The sequence below is a fragment of the Sebastes umbrosus genome, chromosome 3, assembly GCF_015220745.1.
Source record: "Sebastes umbrosus isolate fSebUmb1 chromosome 3, fSebUmb1.pri, whole genome shotgun sequence".
Classification (NCBI taxonomy): domain Eukaryota; kingdom Metazoa; phylum Chordata; class Actinopteri; order Perciformes; family Sebastidae; genus Sebastes; species Sebastes umbrosus.
Genome location: NC_051271.1, coordinates 23,418,642 through 23,437,887, shown reverse-complemented (window position 1 = coordinate 23,437,887; position 19,246 = coordinate 23,418,642). Strand labels below are relative to the sequence as shown.

Here is a 19,246-nt window from a genome sequence, read left to right as displayed (position 1 = left end):
AGTGACATTTCACATAAATGGCAGCGGTGACAGTTTTGGCACTCGCTGAATAATACGCATCTGGCAAACAATTATGATTATGAAAAGATTCATACCACGGAGGGTCAGTAGTGTCTACATGAATGCACTGCTCCTTCACTACAAATAGAGCTGCACAAATCGGCCTAATTAAGTCATTAGAGATGTCATGACACGCCATTTATACTTACATGCAAATGTGTGCACTCAGGCACAAATTATCACCACAGCCGAGTTAAAATTGACACAGGGTGAGATCACACACACACACACACACACACACACACACACAAGGAAGTCAACTTACGGTAATGTTGCACACAATCCTAGCGAAGTGAGACAGTGAGAGAAGAGCAAAAGAGGCTGACAGAAAGAGAGAGAGAGAGAGAGAGACTGAATTAAAGAAGCACGAGAGAGGAAAAGAGATGTTATGTCTTCTTTCTTCCTCTTAATGAGCTCCAGGACGGTTCTTCCTACATATCTTCCTCCAGTCGTAAGTTAAGAGTAACTCCATGTGTTATATACGCTCTTTAAAGAGTAGCAGGCACACTGGCTGGTACATACAGTGTAAACACACACACACACACACATATAGACACACACACACACTGCAGCCTCCGCTGTGACTGAAAGCTGGCTAGAGTGAGCTACTGGCATTACCGCTGTTGCTGCTGTGGCTGGCTTGACAGAAAGCGAGACCAGCGAGAGAGAGGAGGAGGAGGAGGAGGAGAAGGAGGAGGAGGAGGAGGAGGGAGCCATGAAAGGGGAGGGAGTCGACAAATACATGCAGTCGAGGTGGAAGAAGGAGGAGGGTAGAACAACACAGAAGAGGAAGAGACAGAAAGGAAGGAAGGCAGACAATTAATGTGGGTAGAGAACCAAGATAGCAACACAGAGAAGGGAGGGAGATATAGAATAATATATATATATATAGAGAGAGAGAGAAACATAAACACACAAACAAAAACAACACAAACTTCCACAGTCTCTCACACACAGAGAAATGGTTGTTTTCTACTATTTTCTTGATTTTATGAATTGTACCTTGTTTGTTTTCTTTATAACCTCATTATTACTTGACATTTTGGCAATATTGTCCTTGTTAGATTCATGCCTATAAAGCATATTGAATTGAATTGTGTGAGTGTGTGTGTGTGTGTGTGTGCGTATGTGAGAGAGAGAGACAGAGTTGTGTGTCACCCCTCGGTTGCAGCCTGTGACTCAGATGGCCGACAGGAAAAGAAACACTTGCTATGGCTACTTGAATTAACATGAATTCCAACCACACGTTGCAAGGTATATGTGTAGGAGTGTGTGTTTGCCTAACACGTACAAACACTTCAAAACACACATCCACACACTTGAGGATCACACAAGAGGCTTGTTGAAACACACTCTACGCATTTTTATTCACGCAGCTGCCACTGAGGGAGAGGGAAAAAAAATCACTCCATCCATTTCGAGACATCGAGACAATGAGGAACAAACCCACACAGCGACGCCAGTGACACCGAGCTTAGGTTTTAACTATCTGGGCTCGAACCTCGGATTAAGCAAGGTTTAATTTACCCATGCTGACACACGGGGGGGATGAGTAATTCTGGCAGAACAAAGGACACGCTCTAACACTGGCCCTTATCACCCTGAGCAGGTACACAAGCACAACACAATGAAACACTTAAGCACACATGCACGCGCACACCCACCCAGACACCTAACGTTTGTAAGCACACACAGACTGTAAAAATACACTGAGCACCGGAGGTCATGGTGATGAGTCGTCAACCTTTGTCAATATAGGTAGGTGGGATGTGGAAACACTGGATTTAAAGCATTCGTCATCACCGTGAGGATTGATGGATGCCAAGAGTGGAAGCCACATTCAGATATACACATGAACTCCGAAAGATTACCCCATAAGCTTTTCAGTCTAACAAACTGCTTACTCTGACTACTGGCCTTTCTCAAACCGCCCCCTGCAACCTCTCCTTACCCACATCCACTCCGTTTGAGCATTTGCGTGGAGGGTCCGGCATATTAAGTGCCATCCCAAACCAATTAGCGGGGAGTGGAAGCGGCTTTTAAAACCATCCAACAGCGAGTCTGTATCGATGCAAATTTACTGGCCAGGTGCAACAGCATTTTCTGTTCAATACAAAACCATGGTTATGAAGCGTTATGGCAGTTTCCGTCAGAGAGAGGGAAATTCGTCTCAAAGCTTGCCGCTGTATTTATACCGTACACCTTAAAGAAGGGTGCATCATTCAGCTGTGAGTGTGACTACAAACGGAGTTCACGCTGTCATGCAGTGGGAGTGGGGAGGGTTCGGTTTGAGAAAGGCCCCTCGTAACAGTATTGATGTGCATCCCCTCTGTTGTCTAATCCATTTTATTTGGTTGCTGCTCATTTCTTGTCCGTGATTACTGGTGTGTTCTTTGGCCTTTTTTGTGTGCGTTCACACTCGAAATATCTGCGTACAATAGGGATTTGTTTCTTACAGGAGCAGAGAAACATATTTTAGCCACCTAAAAGAAAGGCTCACCTAAAACAAATCGATCCGTTTTAAGTGCACGCTATATTTAGAATATTTATTTTGCCGTCAGACAGCCCTTACCGACGGGGAACTGAAGTGAAGGTGAAACTTATCTATGTTCTCTTCAAAGCAGCCAGACTGCATTAACAAAAACAGAATAGATAAGCTTCACTTTAAGTTCAGTTCCCTGTTTGTAAATATTCTAAATATAGCGTACACTTAAATGGATATCAATTCTTTTAGGTCGATTTTTCTTCTAGGTGGTCTAGGTGGCTAAAATATGTTTTGCTCCCGGCCTCGTCCACAGCACTATATTGCTTTGCTACCATGTCTGATGTGTTCTGAGGCTTTTTTGTGTGCATTCCCACTAAATATCTAAATATCTGCACACAATAGGGATTTGTTTCTTACAGGAGCAGAAATGAACGTAGAATAACAACATGGAAAATCCTTGATCAAAGCTTGTTCAAAATATGAATCGAGTACACTGAAAAAGGGCGCTTTTTAATGCCCTGCTTTGAAGTTCAAAATGTCATGTCAGACATATTTTAGAGCATTCAAACTGTGAGTTCCTGAAAAGCACACTGAGACTGGCAGGGATTGGTCTTACATTCAACACGGGAAGCACGAGCTACCTACCGCGGGGAGAATGTTTGAGGCTCCTGGCTGTGAAAAGGGAAAGCCTAAGTACTTCTTAATTCCTACTTTTTAGCATGCTTTAACCAGCGCTCACAGCTGGTTGAGCACTATCGCCACAGCACATTACCCTCACACATTATTCAGAGCCGTCTTATATGGATGTGTAGGCAGTGGATGTGTTAGCCCTGTGTAAAGATCATAGAACAAATGCCACTGGCAGCTGAGGTTTGTGCACAGACGGCAACAAGGGATCTTAGACAACCAGTCACCCCCCCAAACCCAGACAGGCACAGACAAAAGCAGGCAGCTGTGTTTTCCCCGGGTGGGCTGATGTTCTCATTCTTAGCCGTCTACCCTCGACATTGTCCTCCCATTCTTCCCTGACTTATTCGTTTCATGGTTCTCTACCTTGACCTCATTCCCCTGCTCTTGATCTGTTAAAAAAAAAAAAAAGAGAGAAGTCTGCAGAAAGACAGAGATGCAGTCAGACCTGAGCTCACCCCCTTCTGCCCTTCCCCATCTATTGCTTCAATGCATTACCAACAGCTTACATGAAAGGGACAACCAAATAACTGATACCGTCTCTCACAAAGACTTTTACCATATTGGCTTGTATATAAGACTGTGTGTTTTTCGTTAAAGTGGAGGTGGTATTATTAGGCATGCACAGATTGTGAAATTCTGGGCCGATACCAATGTTCAAAACAACAATTTTGTCGATAGCCGATATAGATGTTCCTGTTAATTTTTTTCTGTTATTTATTCCCCTTTTGAGCCAACGATACCAAGGACCTTGTTTTAAGGTCATTCAGCATTTCATTACACAGAATGAGCACAAATTCAATCATGCAATTTTATTAAACAGCCTTTAATATAACCTTCTTTCACAAAAAAAATATTCCCGCCGTCATGCCAGAGATGTGTCCAGCCAGTGGCCGAATCAACAGCTGGTTACTGTTGTCCGACTCTGACCGCAAATTGGCGCAAAATTGATGCAACACAACAGATAAACATCGGCCACTGCCAACGGTGAATGTCATCTTATTTGCCGAAAAGCCGATGGCAGAAAACAAAGCGAATATCAGCCGATACCGATGTTGGGCCGATAAATCGGAGCATCCCCAGGTATGATACAAGAGTGTTGCATTATGGGTTGATTGTAGCCTTAATGTTGCTAGTCTAGCACATTACTAAGGGATAGTTTGGGTGTTTGTAAGATGATTTTCCGAGATCTGTTTTGGAAGAGATTTTTTGAAAATTTGAAACACTTTCAGATTAGTCCAGTTGTAAACCCAAAGGTACTATTAGTCCACACAGAAACCCTGTGGCTTGTACAAGTGAAACATGAAATACTTCCATTAAAACAGGGGGGCTTCCTAAATACTCTAAAAGACACTATAGACCAACTTAAAGGTATAGTTTGGGTGTTTTGAAGTGAGGTTGTATGTTATCCATAGTCAGTGCATTACCTACAGTAGACTGGTCGGCACGCCCACAGTTTGGAGAAGCACACAGGAGTTACTGCACTGAACCAAAGCAATGTACTCCTGTGGACGGGGGCAAACAGCAAAATACTGTAACCACATAAAAGAAAGGCTTATCTAAAAAAATTGATATCTGTTTAAGTATACGCTATATTTACCATTGGTTGCACAGCTTTATCTTGCCGTCAGAAAGACCTTTCCTCCAGGGAGCTGAACTGAAAGTGAAACTTATCTATGCTCTCTTCAAAGCCACACAACTCTGTTAACAAAAACATTATAGATAAGTTTCTCTTTCAGTTCAGTCTCCTGTCCTTCTAAATATAGCGTACACTTAAACAGATATCAATTTTTTTAGGTGAGCCTTTCTTTTAAGTGGCTAAAATATGTTTTTAACTGCTGGCCCCGTCCACACCAGTACATTACTTTGCTTCGGTAACTCCTGTCTGTTTCTCCAAACTAGGGGCATGCCGATTGTCATCTACTGTAGGTAATACACTGTTTAAGTACCTCAAACCCCACTTCAAAACACCCAAACTATCCCTTTAAGTCTGTTTATAGTGTCTTTTATAGAGTATTTAGGAAGCCCCCCTACTTTAATGGAAGTATTTCATGCTTCACTTTTACAAGCCACAGGGTTTCCGTTTGGACTAATAGTACCTTGGGGAAACATTTCCAACTGGATTAATCTGAAAGTGTTTCAAATTTTCAAAAAGTCTCCTCCAAAACAGGTCTTTGACAATCATCTTACAATTAGGGTTGTCTTATATTCGGGCCAAATATGGCAGATTCTGCTTAGTGGTCCAGTGGATATAATAATTTACTGAGGGATTTCTAATAGTTCCAGTCTGACCTGTGGGAGACCATAGCAGGCTCCCGATGCTGTGTACTTCTTGTTATGTTACTCATGCTGGTCCTGAGGCGCTGTGTGTGCAGTAATGTGAGACAGACTTATCGGAGTGTGATAACACTGATTTGTACTTAGATACAAAGTACTTTGATGTGTTCTTGTAGTGTTTTTGTGCCATTATATGGCTTATTAATTGTTTGTACTTTTTTGTCTGCTTTCTGAAATGTATCAAAGGCACCAACCGCACCTACTGTAAAACAAAAAGTGCGACTTGTGCCAACATGAAACTGAGATGGGAAAGATGAATGCCTTCTGGGTCTGGTTTTGATAAAAGGAAAGCTTAACTTTAATCTGTTTCAACTCTAGAAAGTTTACCGAGTGTAAAATCATGGAAGTGGGTTCTTAATTGGCGTAGCGTTCCATGACTTAACTTCTGTGCTCACATCATTCAGTGATAATTCTTATCTCACTTTGGAGTCAGACGAGTGTAAATTACCATGAGAACACATGAAGGGTTTAAGAATAATCCATATCTAAACTGAATTACGAAGTGAACCGTGAGGAAGAACAACAAGGGATACATTACTGTGCATTATGATGAAGAACTGAATCAATATCGGGGTGAAACTGGAGCTACAATGATGCAGTTTTGTCAATACTTAATGCATTCGTTGGTTCAATTAGTCGGCTGTTTGAGGAATACATATTGTTGTGCTGAAATATGGGCTACAATGACAAACAAACTCAACCATTATCCCAGCCTATTAAGCCATAGTGTTGCACTGAATATCAAGTCTCCATATTTTTTTAGGGGATGGAGATTTTCCATTGAACGAATTTATCAGTCTCTCTACTGTGCTATTTTTATCATTGCATATCTGCAGTATGCCAGAGCGGGATATTTTCTGGGACTGGAGATGTTGCTTTTTAATCAGATAATGTCACAATTCATGTGCACAGACAACTCAACAAAACCACACACCATCCAAACACTGAACTGAATGATACCCCCCTTCCACCAATGCAAACCTAGTTCCAGTTCTGGACTGGTGCCAGTTCGCACTTGGTTCAAATTAATCACACAGTATTTATCTGTTCAAAATGTACCTTAAAGGGAGATTTGTCAAGTATTTAATCCTCTTATTAACATGAGAGTGGGCAAATATGCTTGCAAATATATGTATATATTTATTATTGGAAATCAATTAACAACACAAAACCCTGACAAATATTGTCCAGAAACCCTCACAGGTACTGCATTTAGCATACAAAATATGCTTAAATCATAACATGGCAAACTGCAGCCCAACAGGCAACAACAGCTGTCAGTGTGTCAGTGTGCTGACTTAACTATGACTTGCCCCAAACTGTGATTATCATAAAGTAGGCATGTCTGTAAAGGGGAGACTCGTGGGTACCCATAGAACCCATTTTAATTCACATATCTTGAGGTCAGACGTCAAGGGACCCCTTTGAAAATGGCCATGGCAGTTTTTCCTCGCAAAACTTTAGCGTAAGTTTGGCGTGTTATTCAACGTCCTTACAAGCTAGTACGACATGGTTGTTACCAATGGATTCCTAGTTTCATATGATGCCAGTATCTTCACTATAGCTTTAAAATTGAGCTCGCTACAACATCCAAAAGATCGAATTGTGTTAATGCGTTAAAGAAATTACTGGCGTTAAAACGAATTTGCGTTAAAGCGTTATCGCGTTAACTTTGACAGCCCTAGTAACTACCTAATAGTTTCTTCCAATTCACATCCATATTGAATCTCTGAGATTAGGCACCGGCTCCAAACCGGCTACGAACTGCCTTGTTGGAAAAGGGGTATGAGTGTCTTTGAGCATGACACTGAACCCCTCCGCCACCTTTGGTGTATGAATGTGTAAAAATTATGGGTAGAAATGCAGTCCATTTATCATAGATGCAGCTTTCTGCGGTTGCAAGTGGCTGTCCTTGAAAATGTTTAGTGTGCTGGAAATACATGTTCTGTAATGTGATATCTCCTGCTTCTCAAAAACATTTAAAGTGACACACTTTCTGTGCTAAAACTAAAGGAACCAAGAAGATATCATTACACCTGACTCAGACTTCATAAGCACTCAAAGGAGGCTGGACTGAAAAGTATAAATACTCACTGAACGTTGACTGCTGAGAGAAAGACAGGGGAAACTCCTTTTAGGATTCCTTCTCCAGCAGCAAAGATATCTACAGTATAGAGCCATGCAACGCCGCAGAGCAGCGGACAAGTTAATATCCCTCTTTTTCAGAAACAGTTTAAGGTTCCCGAGTATCTGTGATTCTCTGTCAGAGGCGAGTAAAACACTGCAATACAGGCTAAGTGTTCATACCTGCTCTCACATACATTCTTCAGCCTGTCAATGCTTGCCCCCAAACAAAAAGCCCTTCCTACCACTCTATTAGTTTTCTCTCTATCCCTGCTCTTGCTTATTTAATCACGTTTTGGTCCTTTTAGTAACCGGCTGACTATCAGGGAACCAAGGTTTTCTGACAGAAACCTCGCCAAGGATGATGAGAATGTGCTTTAGTAAAATTACATAGAAAATCACATTCACATGTCCGTGTCTATTTATCTCACAGAAGCTGCAGGTAGGAGAAAAAGAAACTAAACTTGTGGCCAATGCAGCCTGCCCTTGCTACAATGGAAGCACACTATAGCGACTACCGCCTTCCCCCACACTCGGCTTTGGTCCATAAACTTTAACGGCTAACCCCACTGCAGACTAGGTGATAAAAATCAAGGCTCCTTCACTCACAGTCTGTAAACATGACTTGGTAGCAGGTCCAAAACCTGCACAGCCCCATCCAAACCCCCCTGTATTGACTTCAGCACTATATTTAAATTGCAGCACGGCAAACATGAAGCTGTTTTTGATAGAGTTGCATTTTAATAGACCCCCTTTTGTCTCTGTCAGCAGATGACACCGATCCATATGATCATAAGCTACATAATGTGTGTCTGTATTATTTATCAGCTACTAATGGCGAGCTGCTATCAGCTCGACCTGGCCGAGGCTGTGGTTAGCAGCAGCTTCCCCCGTCTCTGTCTCCGCGGTTCGAGTTGAGGTCCAAAAATGCAGAAGCGGAAAGACGTTGCACACAGAGTGGAGAAAGGATGCACTCTATCATTTTATCACCCGCAAAACATGCTGCTAAGCACCACATCCTGTTTGTCACATCATTTATCTTTTGTGGCATTAGTATGAAGCTTTTGGTGTCGGGAAAACATTTCTCAGACAAACAATAGCTGAACGAAGCATGTAATTTCATGCACAACTGACAACATGGGGTTCTGTGCAGTGAGTTCCCTTACATACCCGTGGATAGATAACAGGGAATGTGCAGGTTGTGCAATTCCCTGCCCTTATGTAACAGCAAGAAGCTGCCAGCTCACCCCCAGGCCTGTAAGGCTACAGGCTATGCTGGGTCGCTCTCTACCTTTCTTCCTTCCTATTACACACACACACACGCACACACACACACAACCAAACACAAACACGCGCACAGTAATAGTACTATAATATGCTAGCTCATGCCTGAAGTGGTTGATAGCTCTCTTCTTCAGAGAGCAGGACTATAGGGGCTGTGAAAGTAAACAGCTCGGATCAAACCAACTCTCAGCTCCCTTTGAAGAGTGGGAGACAATTACGGAGATCAATGGTGCAGCCCAGAGGTGGTTAACAGCCTAGACAGACTGACAGGCAGGGGATTGATGCCCCGTAATATCTAGAGAGGCTGCTCCTCAATGACTTCACCCGTACAGCCAAACCCAAGGTGCACCGCATCCTCCTCGCCGAACATACATGTGGAAACACAGCATGCTCTGCCCTGAGGTTACACGCACCGTACCTGAGAGCATTTATCCCTCAGTGTGTGAAATTCAAACAGCATAGAGTGGATTTTTATTGCAACACAATTTGAGTTGGAGCAGATGGGGGTCAAAACTCTGCGTGGGTGGACGGTTCTTCCTGCAACATTTCTCCAATAGACTGTAGTGCTTTTGTACTAACTACCTTTACTACAGATGAATACTACATAGCATAAACGTTCATTAGAAAATAATGAGTCTATACAGTATGTGACTTTGTGCATGTTCCTCTGTGTAATGTATTACTTTGAGCTATCTTTTGATATAATTTGTACAGTGTTAAAGACACCAACAACAGACTGAGAAGCCACAGAGTCAGTAGTGAGTGTGCATGTCACTCATGGTGCAAGAGGTGAGCCTCAAACTGTAGCTTAAAAGCTCTGGCAGCACACTGGCTCTCACTGCGTAGGAGTTTCTGAACAAGCTCTCCTGCACCTTCCCTTCCTGTGGGATAATGTAAAGCTGAGTCCGTATAGAAGAGAAGCTGCGATTTCAAACAGCTCGCACCACCTTGACTTAGTAAACAACAAGATGCAGGAAAACAGTGGGAGAAGTGCAACAGCCGCGAGCAATTTTTGTTCCTCAGCAAACCACAGCCATATTAGTTGCCTAAATGACATATTTGCCAGTTGATGTGGAACAACATCAACAAAATAGCCTTTTGAACTAAATATACTGCTTATGTGAAAGTAGAATTTGTCCTTGGTGGCTATGATAGCAGATGAATAGATTCTGTGTTTTTTTGTTGTGTACACTCATGAATAGCACATAAGGTTCTTCAAAAAAAAAGAGATAAGATCAAAACAAATACATTTGTATTTCCTGGGGAGGGAAAAAAATGCCTCTGAGATGTTTAAAGGCTTCCCACCCTCTTTGGGTGTACAGAAGGGGAAGCAATGTTGGCTGATTTCTGATTATCATATAATTCCATCTGCATTAACATAAAGGAACAACAAAGCAGCAACAAGAGCCCTTCTGCCCATAGATGTATAAAGAGAACTGGATACAGCATTCATTCCTATGAGAGTTGCTCAGTGGCGCATGATACCAAAATGGCTGGTCATGTCTAGAAGGTAACCCGCAAATTGCGAAAACTTGCAAAAACGTTATCTTCTTCTAGACACAACCAAAATGGCTCGACTGCTGAGTGATAAAAGTACCCGGATCTTCTGGCGATCAGTAGCGTTCCCTTTAAGTCCCTGTCTACACGTATGCAGATATCTTTGAAAACATGTATTTTCCTCTATGTTTTGGCCTCTCGTCCACACGCAAACAGAGTTTTGGGTCACAAAAACGGATATTTTTGAAAACACCTTCTAAAGTGCAGATTTTCAAAAACTCCGGTTGCTTTGTATCTGTGTGGACGTGTAAAACGGAGCGTTTGGGAAACGATGACGTCCTCTCCTCATTGGTCTGGGTATCATCGGATAATCCGTTATTCCTTTTGAATTCAAAAACGAAAAAACTTTTTTTTATTTTTTCGTTTTAAACCGGGAGCACCACGTGATTGCATTTTTCGTTTTTGGTTTAAAACGAAAAAACTAAAAACCCACGTGACTCCTGTTCCTCAATTAAAAATGAATAATGATAAAAGGAATTAGCAAAAACAAAAAACGGCCCGGATTGGATCCGTTTTTCGATTCAGAAACCAAAAACGAGAAAACAGACGTTTTTTAGTTTTTGAATTCAAAAGGAATAACGGATTATCCGATGATACCCGGGACCCTCATTTCACGCATGCCCATTGTTGCATTGTGTAATGAGCATGCACCAGAAACAATAACAGAGATGGCGGACTACCAGATTTTTTAACGTTTTGTAAGCACTCCTTGGACTAATTACTACTTTACATTTGAAAAATGTTCCAGTCACAGGAGACAAAGCGGGGAACACATTTAACATGTCGAGGCCGAATGGTGACTGAATGTGCTTTTGGGTGATTGAAGGCGAGGTTTGGAGCACTCAGAAGGGCTGTGGACATAAACCTGAATGACCTCCCTTCCGTCATTTATGCATGTAAAGAGACAGTTGAGGACAGCAGAGTGATGACAGTCATGCAGTTGGAGCAGGAATCCCAGCCCCCCACCAACAACTGACTGAAATGAAGCTGAAGGAAAGGGAGTGAGAAGGGTGGAAACAAAATTTCTTGACCCTTAACTTGTAATCTCACCAGTGGTTTGAGTGTTGACAGAGATACATATTTTTTTAAATGGAGGGGAAAATATCTGTTTTTAAAAATGTCTGTACATGTGTAGACAGGGCCTAACCCCTCCTCCCAGCCCTTGGTCCACCCTCGGTCTGGGGCTCAATCGCATAATATCTCTGGATTCAGCTATTTGTGCATCTTATAACTTTTAGAACCTAATGATTTAAATAAGGGCTGTTCAAGTGTTCATACTTGGAAGTTGATTCACCTCAAAAAAAAGTATTTGTTGATTTACAGATGACTCTTTTCCAATGTAAGTGTATGGGAAAATGTCTTTTTGAGCCCAATGGCATTACGTGACAGACATGAAAGCTGTAATTCAACCGTTTGGCCACTTTGAAAATTTGCTTAAAAGCCCAGTGCACTTTCCTGGAGGCTTGCTTCTGCCCCACACTGATTTACTTTTCAGTCCTCCTGGGCGAGGAGAGGAGGAGAAAAGCAATTAGCCGTTGCTTCCATCAACAAAGTTAGAAGGCAGACTGCTGTACAAGCGGTGATGTACTTTTGCAAACAACGATGCCTGGACATGTAGGGAAAGTTACCGTCATAAATTGCTGTATTACATCTATTTCAATTGGCCAACTGTAGGGTTTTAATTGCACCCAGCGTGACTATACAGCATGCTGGCATCCATACACAGGATTACGAATGTGGTTTGCCCACAGGCTTACATGTGCATGTGCAGACACACAAAAGCTCACACACTGTACAAGACCCTGGCCTGGCTGGCAGGCTCATCAGTGGCTCAGTTAGCCATGGAAAATAGCTGCCTTTACACACACACACGCACACACAGCCAACAAGCATCAGCACTTTCCTACCAGTGCCTCTCAAAGGAAACCATTACACTGCAGAAACCCGCGGGAAGCCAGGCAGAAAGGGGATTTTCTCAAGCACTTTTTCCACTCTCAAAAAAAGAAAAGGAAAAAAAAACCTAACTTACAGTAAACTACTTTTGCCAGAGAGAAAGAGATTACAGTCAGCCAAGCGTCTAATTCACCTGTGACCCAGTAATTCATTTGGCTGATAATCTGCTATTGCAGGTGACACTAACAATCAGCGATATGATGGGTAGAGAGGCGAGGGAGGGTTAGGAGAGCTATGGGTTGGGCTGATTGGTGGAGGAGATATTTGATTAAATTCTCAAATGAATAATGCATTATGAAATTGATCCAGACAAATCCCACCTTGAGGAGATTGGAGTAGGATTATACAGGGAAGGGTTTGGGAGAGGTTATGACAAAGAGGTTTCCTGGGAAGGTGCACTTCAGCATCAAGTGGTTACCTGGTGCTTGATAAGGCAATTTGCAATTCTCCATTTATATGCATGTCAGCTGCATGCGGAGAGTGCGTTTCATGCACAGTAGTAGATTATGTGAGATATAGCCCCAAAAGTGTTTTGCAGATGTCCATAACCTTTTCTATCGGATGGCCTTGAGGAAAAAACAACAAGCGCAAGCAGTTTCTGTTTCCTCCTCATTGATTTGTTCTTGGAAAGTTTTTACAATTAATTACATTCTGATGTATTGCTGACTTTAAGGGAATGTCAGTTTTATCCTACGTAAAATAAATACCACGTTATAAGTTATAGTCTATATACATTTTGTTATGTCTTCAAAGAAATAGTTTGACGTTTTGGGAAATACATGTTATTCATTTTCTTGTGAGAGTTACATGAGAATATTGATATCACTCTAAAGTCTGTACGGTAAATATGAAGCTGGAGCCAGCAGCCTGTTAGATTAGATTAGCAAAAAGAAAACACTGATTACACTTTGGTTCTTGTACTGGTTAAACACACGATACATAACATGTTCATTTGTGAGCTTCAGGTGGATTTAGCTACCTTTGGATGGAGCAAGGCTGGTCGCTTCCTTCGGTTTCCAGTCTTTATGCTAAACTAAGCTAAACAGCTGCTTCATATTAGTCTGATTCACTGGATGTAGACTTTGGGTACAAGTGGCCGCGTATCTCACATGGCATTATCCTCCCCTTACGCTATCTATTTTTCAAGGACACGTTCGCTGCATCTTGTGCTTGGCGCCGCCCAAGACGATTGTGATAGGCTTAAAGAAATACAAACAAGCCAGAGTGTTTTTTCCCCTAGAGCAGAATGATAATGAGTGGAACCAGACCATTCTGTAGCGCTGACACAGCATTGTTAATTTTTTAAGCTATTTTAGACTTAGTCTTAAAACAAAAATGCTTTTTTTGAGTCACATTTCAGTAATTTTTATCCCTCATAAACTGGGGAAAAAAAGTTCGGAAACTTGTGTTCGGTGGATTATTTCTCTGTTGTTACAATGCTAATTGGCATTGTATTTTACATCATTGGAAAGCCTGTTTATTTACCTTCACAATGATGTCCAACTTGTAAGGATCATGCATTTGTGGGATGAGCAGCACAGCTGATTATGTGGGTAGCACCCGAAAAATTTGCCAAAATGCTCTGCCAATGGTAAACAGTGTATTCTCCTGTTGGTATTGACTCTTGTTTTGAGTTGTTTGGTGGATTGGATGATTGAACTCTCTATCAGTAACAAGGAACAAACAAAGCATATTGGCGATTTTACACTTTATTCATTTAATGCACCGTCAGGAGCCTCAGTAGCAGGTGGAAGATCCATACGCAGCCACAACAGCCTGGCACCTCTTCCTCATGCTGGTCACCAACCTGGTCACACGTTGCTGATGGCATTCCATTCCTCAACCAAGATTCAACTTGGTTTTGCGGAACACCAGCTTCAACTTGCCTTATCGCACAGGCCTTATCCAGATTAGACCAACGTGGCATGCCGATGCTTCCATTGGCAAAATTCTCTGCCAATGCTAAACAGTAATTCTCCTGTTGGTATTGACTCTTGTTTTGAGCTCCAGGTGCTGCCAATCAGGTGCCTGATGTGCATGGGGTCTGCTGGATGCTGCGCCCTACTAAAGTGATAATTTGGTGTCTGCTCCAAGCATCGGCATGCCACGTTGGTCTAATTTGGATAAGGCCCGTGCGATAAGGCAAGTTGAAGCTGGTGTTCCGCAAAACCAAATTGCATCCTGATTGAGGAATGGAACGCCATCCCACAGCATCGTGTGACCAGGTTGGTGACCAGCATGAGGAGGAGGTGCCAGGCTGTTGTGGTTTCGTATGGATCTTCCACCGCTACTGAGTCTCCTGACGGTGCATTAAGTGAATAAAGTGTAAAATTGTCAATATGTCTTGTTTGTTCCTTGTTACTGATAGAGAGTTCAATCATCCAATCCACCAAACAACTCAAAACAAGAGTCAATACCAACAGGAGAATACACCGTTTAGGATTTTGGCACATTTTTCTTGGGCACTACCCACATAATCAGCTGTGCTGCTCATCCCACAAATGCATGATCCTTACAAGTTGGGTTGTATTAAATGCAAACAATCTGATGGAACGGTGGCTCATAATTTTTGGTTTTGCACCAGACTCTACAAGTTTTGGTCAGAAGTTTTTCATTGCAACTCAGATGTTTATAGACATGATATCCCTCCTAACCTTGAAATGCCAGAAAACTTTGTCGATCCAGTGTGGACTGGTAATTGCAAAGAAAATCCTTCTTACGGTCTGGAACAAAGAGATATCCCCCTGCTTTGAAACCTGGCTCACAGAGTTCTCTAGTACTTTTTATATGGAGAAAATTCTATGAGATTTCAGGGAAAGCAAGTAGGTTTACACACATATGGCAACACTTCCTTGACAATATCACAGAATGTAGGTGACCCACATGACACCTCATTTACTTTTACTTTCAGTTAAACATTTGTCTTTATATACTTTTAAGAACAAAATGTAATTGTATTTACGGATGACGATAATTATGAAGAAGAGTACACCAATTTATTTTTTTTATTTTTCTCCCTTACATGTTTTGGGAGGGGTGGGAAGAGGCGGGTAATGTGGCTGTTTGTTAACCACTTCAATGTTCTGTCGCTTTTCTTTCTGGAAAAATTATAAATAAAATATTGGAAAAAAAAAAAAAAAAGTGCTCCTTTAATTTTGCTTTGTTTTGTTCTCTCTGTCCATATTTTCTGCTGCTTTTATATCTACTCTACTGTGAATATTGACAGTGCTTTTATGTTTTAAGTACACTAACAATGGTTAGTTTTTTTCTCCTCTTTGTTTTCTACATATTTATATGTGTTTGTGTGCATATACAAGTCACACAGTAGAGTATGTAGTAAGTACAATGATTGCACATGCATCCTTGATACCCTATAAATGTCTTTTCTACAGTGTTACAAAATGTACATCTGTAAACACTAATGAAAACACACTTACTTCAATGGCACTGAACCCAACGTCTCCAGTGTGGCTTCCTTGTAATACTTGTGTATAAATAGACTGTTTACTGGTGTACTTCGCTGGTGTTAACCTGTGGCTTTACCCTGGGAAAAAAAGGGCGTCTCCTCATGGCAACAGCACCAGACATCTGCTCAGCAGTTTTTATAAGTAATTAGCTTCTCTGCTTAGATTTAGTTGGTTGCTTTTAATGAGCGTGCACTATTCCAACAACTATTTTAACGAATGACTGCTTTCACCCTCACAACGAAAGCTGGTGTGCACTTCATTTCCAACAATTGTAAATATTCATTGACGCAATGAGTCACTTTATTGAAGCGCGCGTCGGCACAGTGGGGGGAACAATGTGGGAAAACAAAGTAATTATCTGGTGCCTTCCTAAATACAGTAAACAGGAGTTTGAAGTATTGTCAGACAATGAAAATTATATCATTACTGCTCTTCAGACACTCAGGCTTTGGAAAGAGCCTGAAATGTTTTCCATCTCGTTGCTCCAGCATGACATGTTGCGCTGCTAACAGCCTGTCCATAGGGGCTTTTCAGATGCTATGTGAGACATATGTAGTATTAGCCTGACATGGCAGACTGAGTGCTCAGTTGTCAATAAAAATGCTTTAGAGTGTTTAAACTTTCTATTCTCCGGGGGTCAGGGACCATTTATTCCCCCTCAATTGTCACTTTTACAAGTGTGCTAAAGTTAACAGGGTTTTCGTTTTAATAAGAAAAAGCAGACAGTGCTTTGCTTTCAAAGCTTTGAGGGCAATCTCGCCCTATCTGTACCGTGCTTCATGTAGAAGAAGCACTTTAATTCATTACTATGTCAAATTTATCTGTCTCATGAAAGGCAAATCCCATTCAGGTTTTGGAGGTTTGCCATAAAGTATATATTCTGAATCCATAATATTAAAAGCTGCCACGGTGTCTTTAATGATGAGCTTGATTTGCAGGCTGTGTTCACAAACAAGACAGACGTTACCCCTCTAATATCACCCATACGTTTTCCAGCTCGAGCACTTAGAGCAGAAATCTCATCCAGAGGTGTTTTACTTCTGCCAAAGAGAAAGCTTCACTAATCATCGCACAAGGTTGCTCTCTCCTTTCTTGCCTTTCTTGGTGTTTTATCCTCTCACTTTTGCTTGTAATGGGGCATGAAACACTGAGGCCATTGGCGACAGTAATAGGAGCAGTGTTAAAAATAAAATCAGTAATCAAGTGGATAATTAGCAAAAAGGCTGTCAAAGTACAGGGATTTCAACTTAGACACACAAGTTGGAATCAAGGAACATTTATGAAAGAGGATTTCCAAAGACACTGCGTGACGCCTGATGAGGATTGGGCAGATAAAAGAGAGGCACTTCCCCGGATACGGCGACGCAACTGGAAGTTCACAGAAGTCTAATTGTGCAATCCATCAAATGCACTCTTTGTTGCCTGCCTGGGTGGAATGTGAAATTAAATGCACATAAATGAGCGTAATTTATGGGCTGTTGGAACGGGGAGAACGTGAGAGAGGCAAACGTGGAACTTCTGTGTACAGTATATCATATCATAATCACTGAGACTGCAGCACGTTTCCCTGGCCAAAGTGAGGGTGTTCCTACACATCATACTGTAGCTGTATGCTGAAAGAGTTTCTCTCACACACACCCACGAGTGACGCCCCTCAACTTCCCACTATTATGATTTGTTCCCATCCGTGTGGCTCACTTGCCATCGTCATGATTGACAAATGTCAAACCTGTCGCCATCAATGGAGCTCACTCATCTCTGCTGTGATTGGCAGGAGTCACGCTTCGTGAAGTGTCTGAAGGTCAGGCAATTCAACCAGCTTGCTGATGAAAGCCTCGGTAGAATCTGTTATCATGCACACGCTAACATCTAATCGAATCAAAATCAATACAGCATAGTGTCACAATATTATGCATGGCAATGTTGTATTGATACACGGACGTCCGATTGTTAACCTCTTAACGACTGCTATTCTGTTTTTCAGAGGCATCAGCGGGCTCAGGCTAAAAGCTAGAGTGAAGATACTGGTATCATATGAGACTAGAAAACTGAAAGAATCGATTGGTACCAACCATGTCATGCCTGTCATGAAGAAGGCTAAATAACTAGCATGTCCATTTTCAAAGGGGTCCCTTGACCTTCTGACCTCAAGATATGTGAATGAAAACTCTGAGATGAACAGAGTGAAAACTATATCTTATTAGTAGGGCTGTCAATCAATTAAAATATTTAATCATGATTAATTGCACGATTGTCCATAGATAATCGTAAATTAATCAAAACATTTTTATGTGTTCAAATGTACCTTAAAGGGAGATCTGTCAAGTACTTAATACTCTTATCAACATGGGAGTGGACAAACATGCTGCTTTATGCAAACATATGCATATATTTATTATTGGAAATCAATTAACAACATAAAACACTGACAAATATTGTCCAGAAAACCTCACAGGTACTGCATTTAGTATAAAAAATATACTCAAATCATAACATGGCAAACTGCAGCCCAACAGGCAACAACAGCTGTCAGTGTGTCAGTGTACTGACTTGACTATGACTTGCCCCAAAACTGCATGTGATTATCATAAAGTGTGCATGTCTGTAAAGGGGAGACTCGTGGGTACTCATAGAACCCATTTACATTCACATATCTTGAGGTCAGAGGTCAAGGAACCTCTTTGAAAATGGACAAGCCAGTATTTCCTCGCCAACATTATGCACAAGTTTGGAGCATTCTTTAGCGATCTTCGTGACAAGCTACACGGTTGGCACCAATGGATTCCTTAGGTTTTCCAGTTTCATATGATGCCAGTATCTTCACTCTAGCTTTAAAACTGAATGAAAAATAGCAAGTCGCGTTAATGCATTAAAGAAATTAGTGTCACTAATGCACTAACGCGTTATTATCACGTTTACTTTGACAGCTCTAGTAAAGATACAGTATAGAGTAATGTCTAACTGAGCAGCTAATGTGCGAATGTGTGTTTTGTGTTAACTTTGACAGCCCTTCTTATTTGATAAAACAGATGTTGACAAAGTGCATAATTTGAAGTTGAAAAAAGGTAATAAATTGCAATATATCTTAACGCAATACTCAGCATTTTGCAAAATGTTTAAAATCAAAATAAGATTGTATCGTGACTTAAGTCTTGTGATACTATCGTATCTTGGAGACTCTGGTAATTCACACCCCTAATAACATGTTTAACCTCAGGCTAAATCTGACTCACTTATTTCTGGGATTATTGCATAGCCCTTTCATGTCTCAGCCTGACATGCAGTATATATT

The 19,246-nt window shown here is 41.5% G+C and overlaps 1 protein-coding gene across 10 annotated transcripts in view; it reads right to left on the bottom strand.

The window, feature by feature from the left end:
• inpp4b (inositol polyphosphate-4-phosphatase type II B) overlaps positions 1 to 19,246 on the bottom strand; it is a 288,579-nt gene that overhangs the window by 111,306 nt on the left and 158,027 nt on the right. The window contains exons 1-2 of one of the 10 annotated variants that reach the window (XM_037764043.1): positions 679 to 693; positions 326 to 381 (exon numbers count right to left, since the gene is read on the bottom strand). The exons of 7 other annotated variants lie outside the window; for them this stretch is intronic. Coding sequence is in view for 2 of the 3 variants with exons in the window: in XM_037764040.1 (XP_037619968.1) it covers positions 7,664 to 7,750 (87 nt within the window). In the remaining variant the exon portion in view is untranslated. Of the gene's footprint in view, positions 1 to 325; positions 382 to 678; positions 694 to 4,832; positions 4,852 to 7,663; positions 7,843 to 19,246 lie in introns of those variants that run through there. 2 more of the 10 variants (XM_037764040.1, XM_037764041.1) reach the window with 2 other exon arrangements.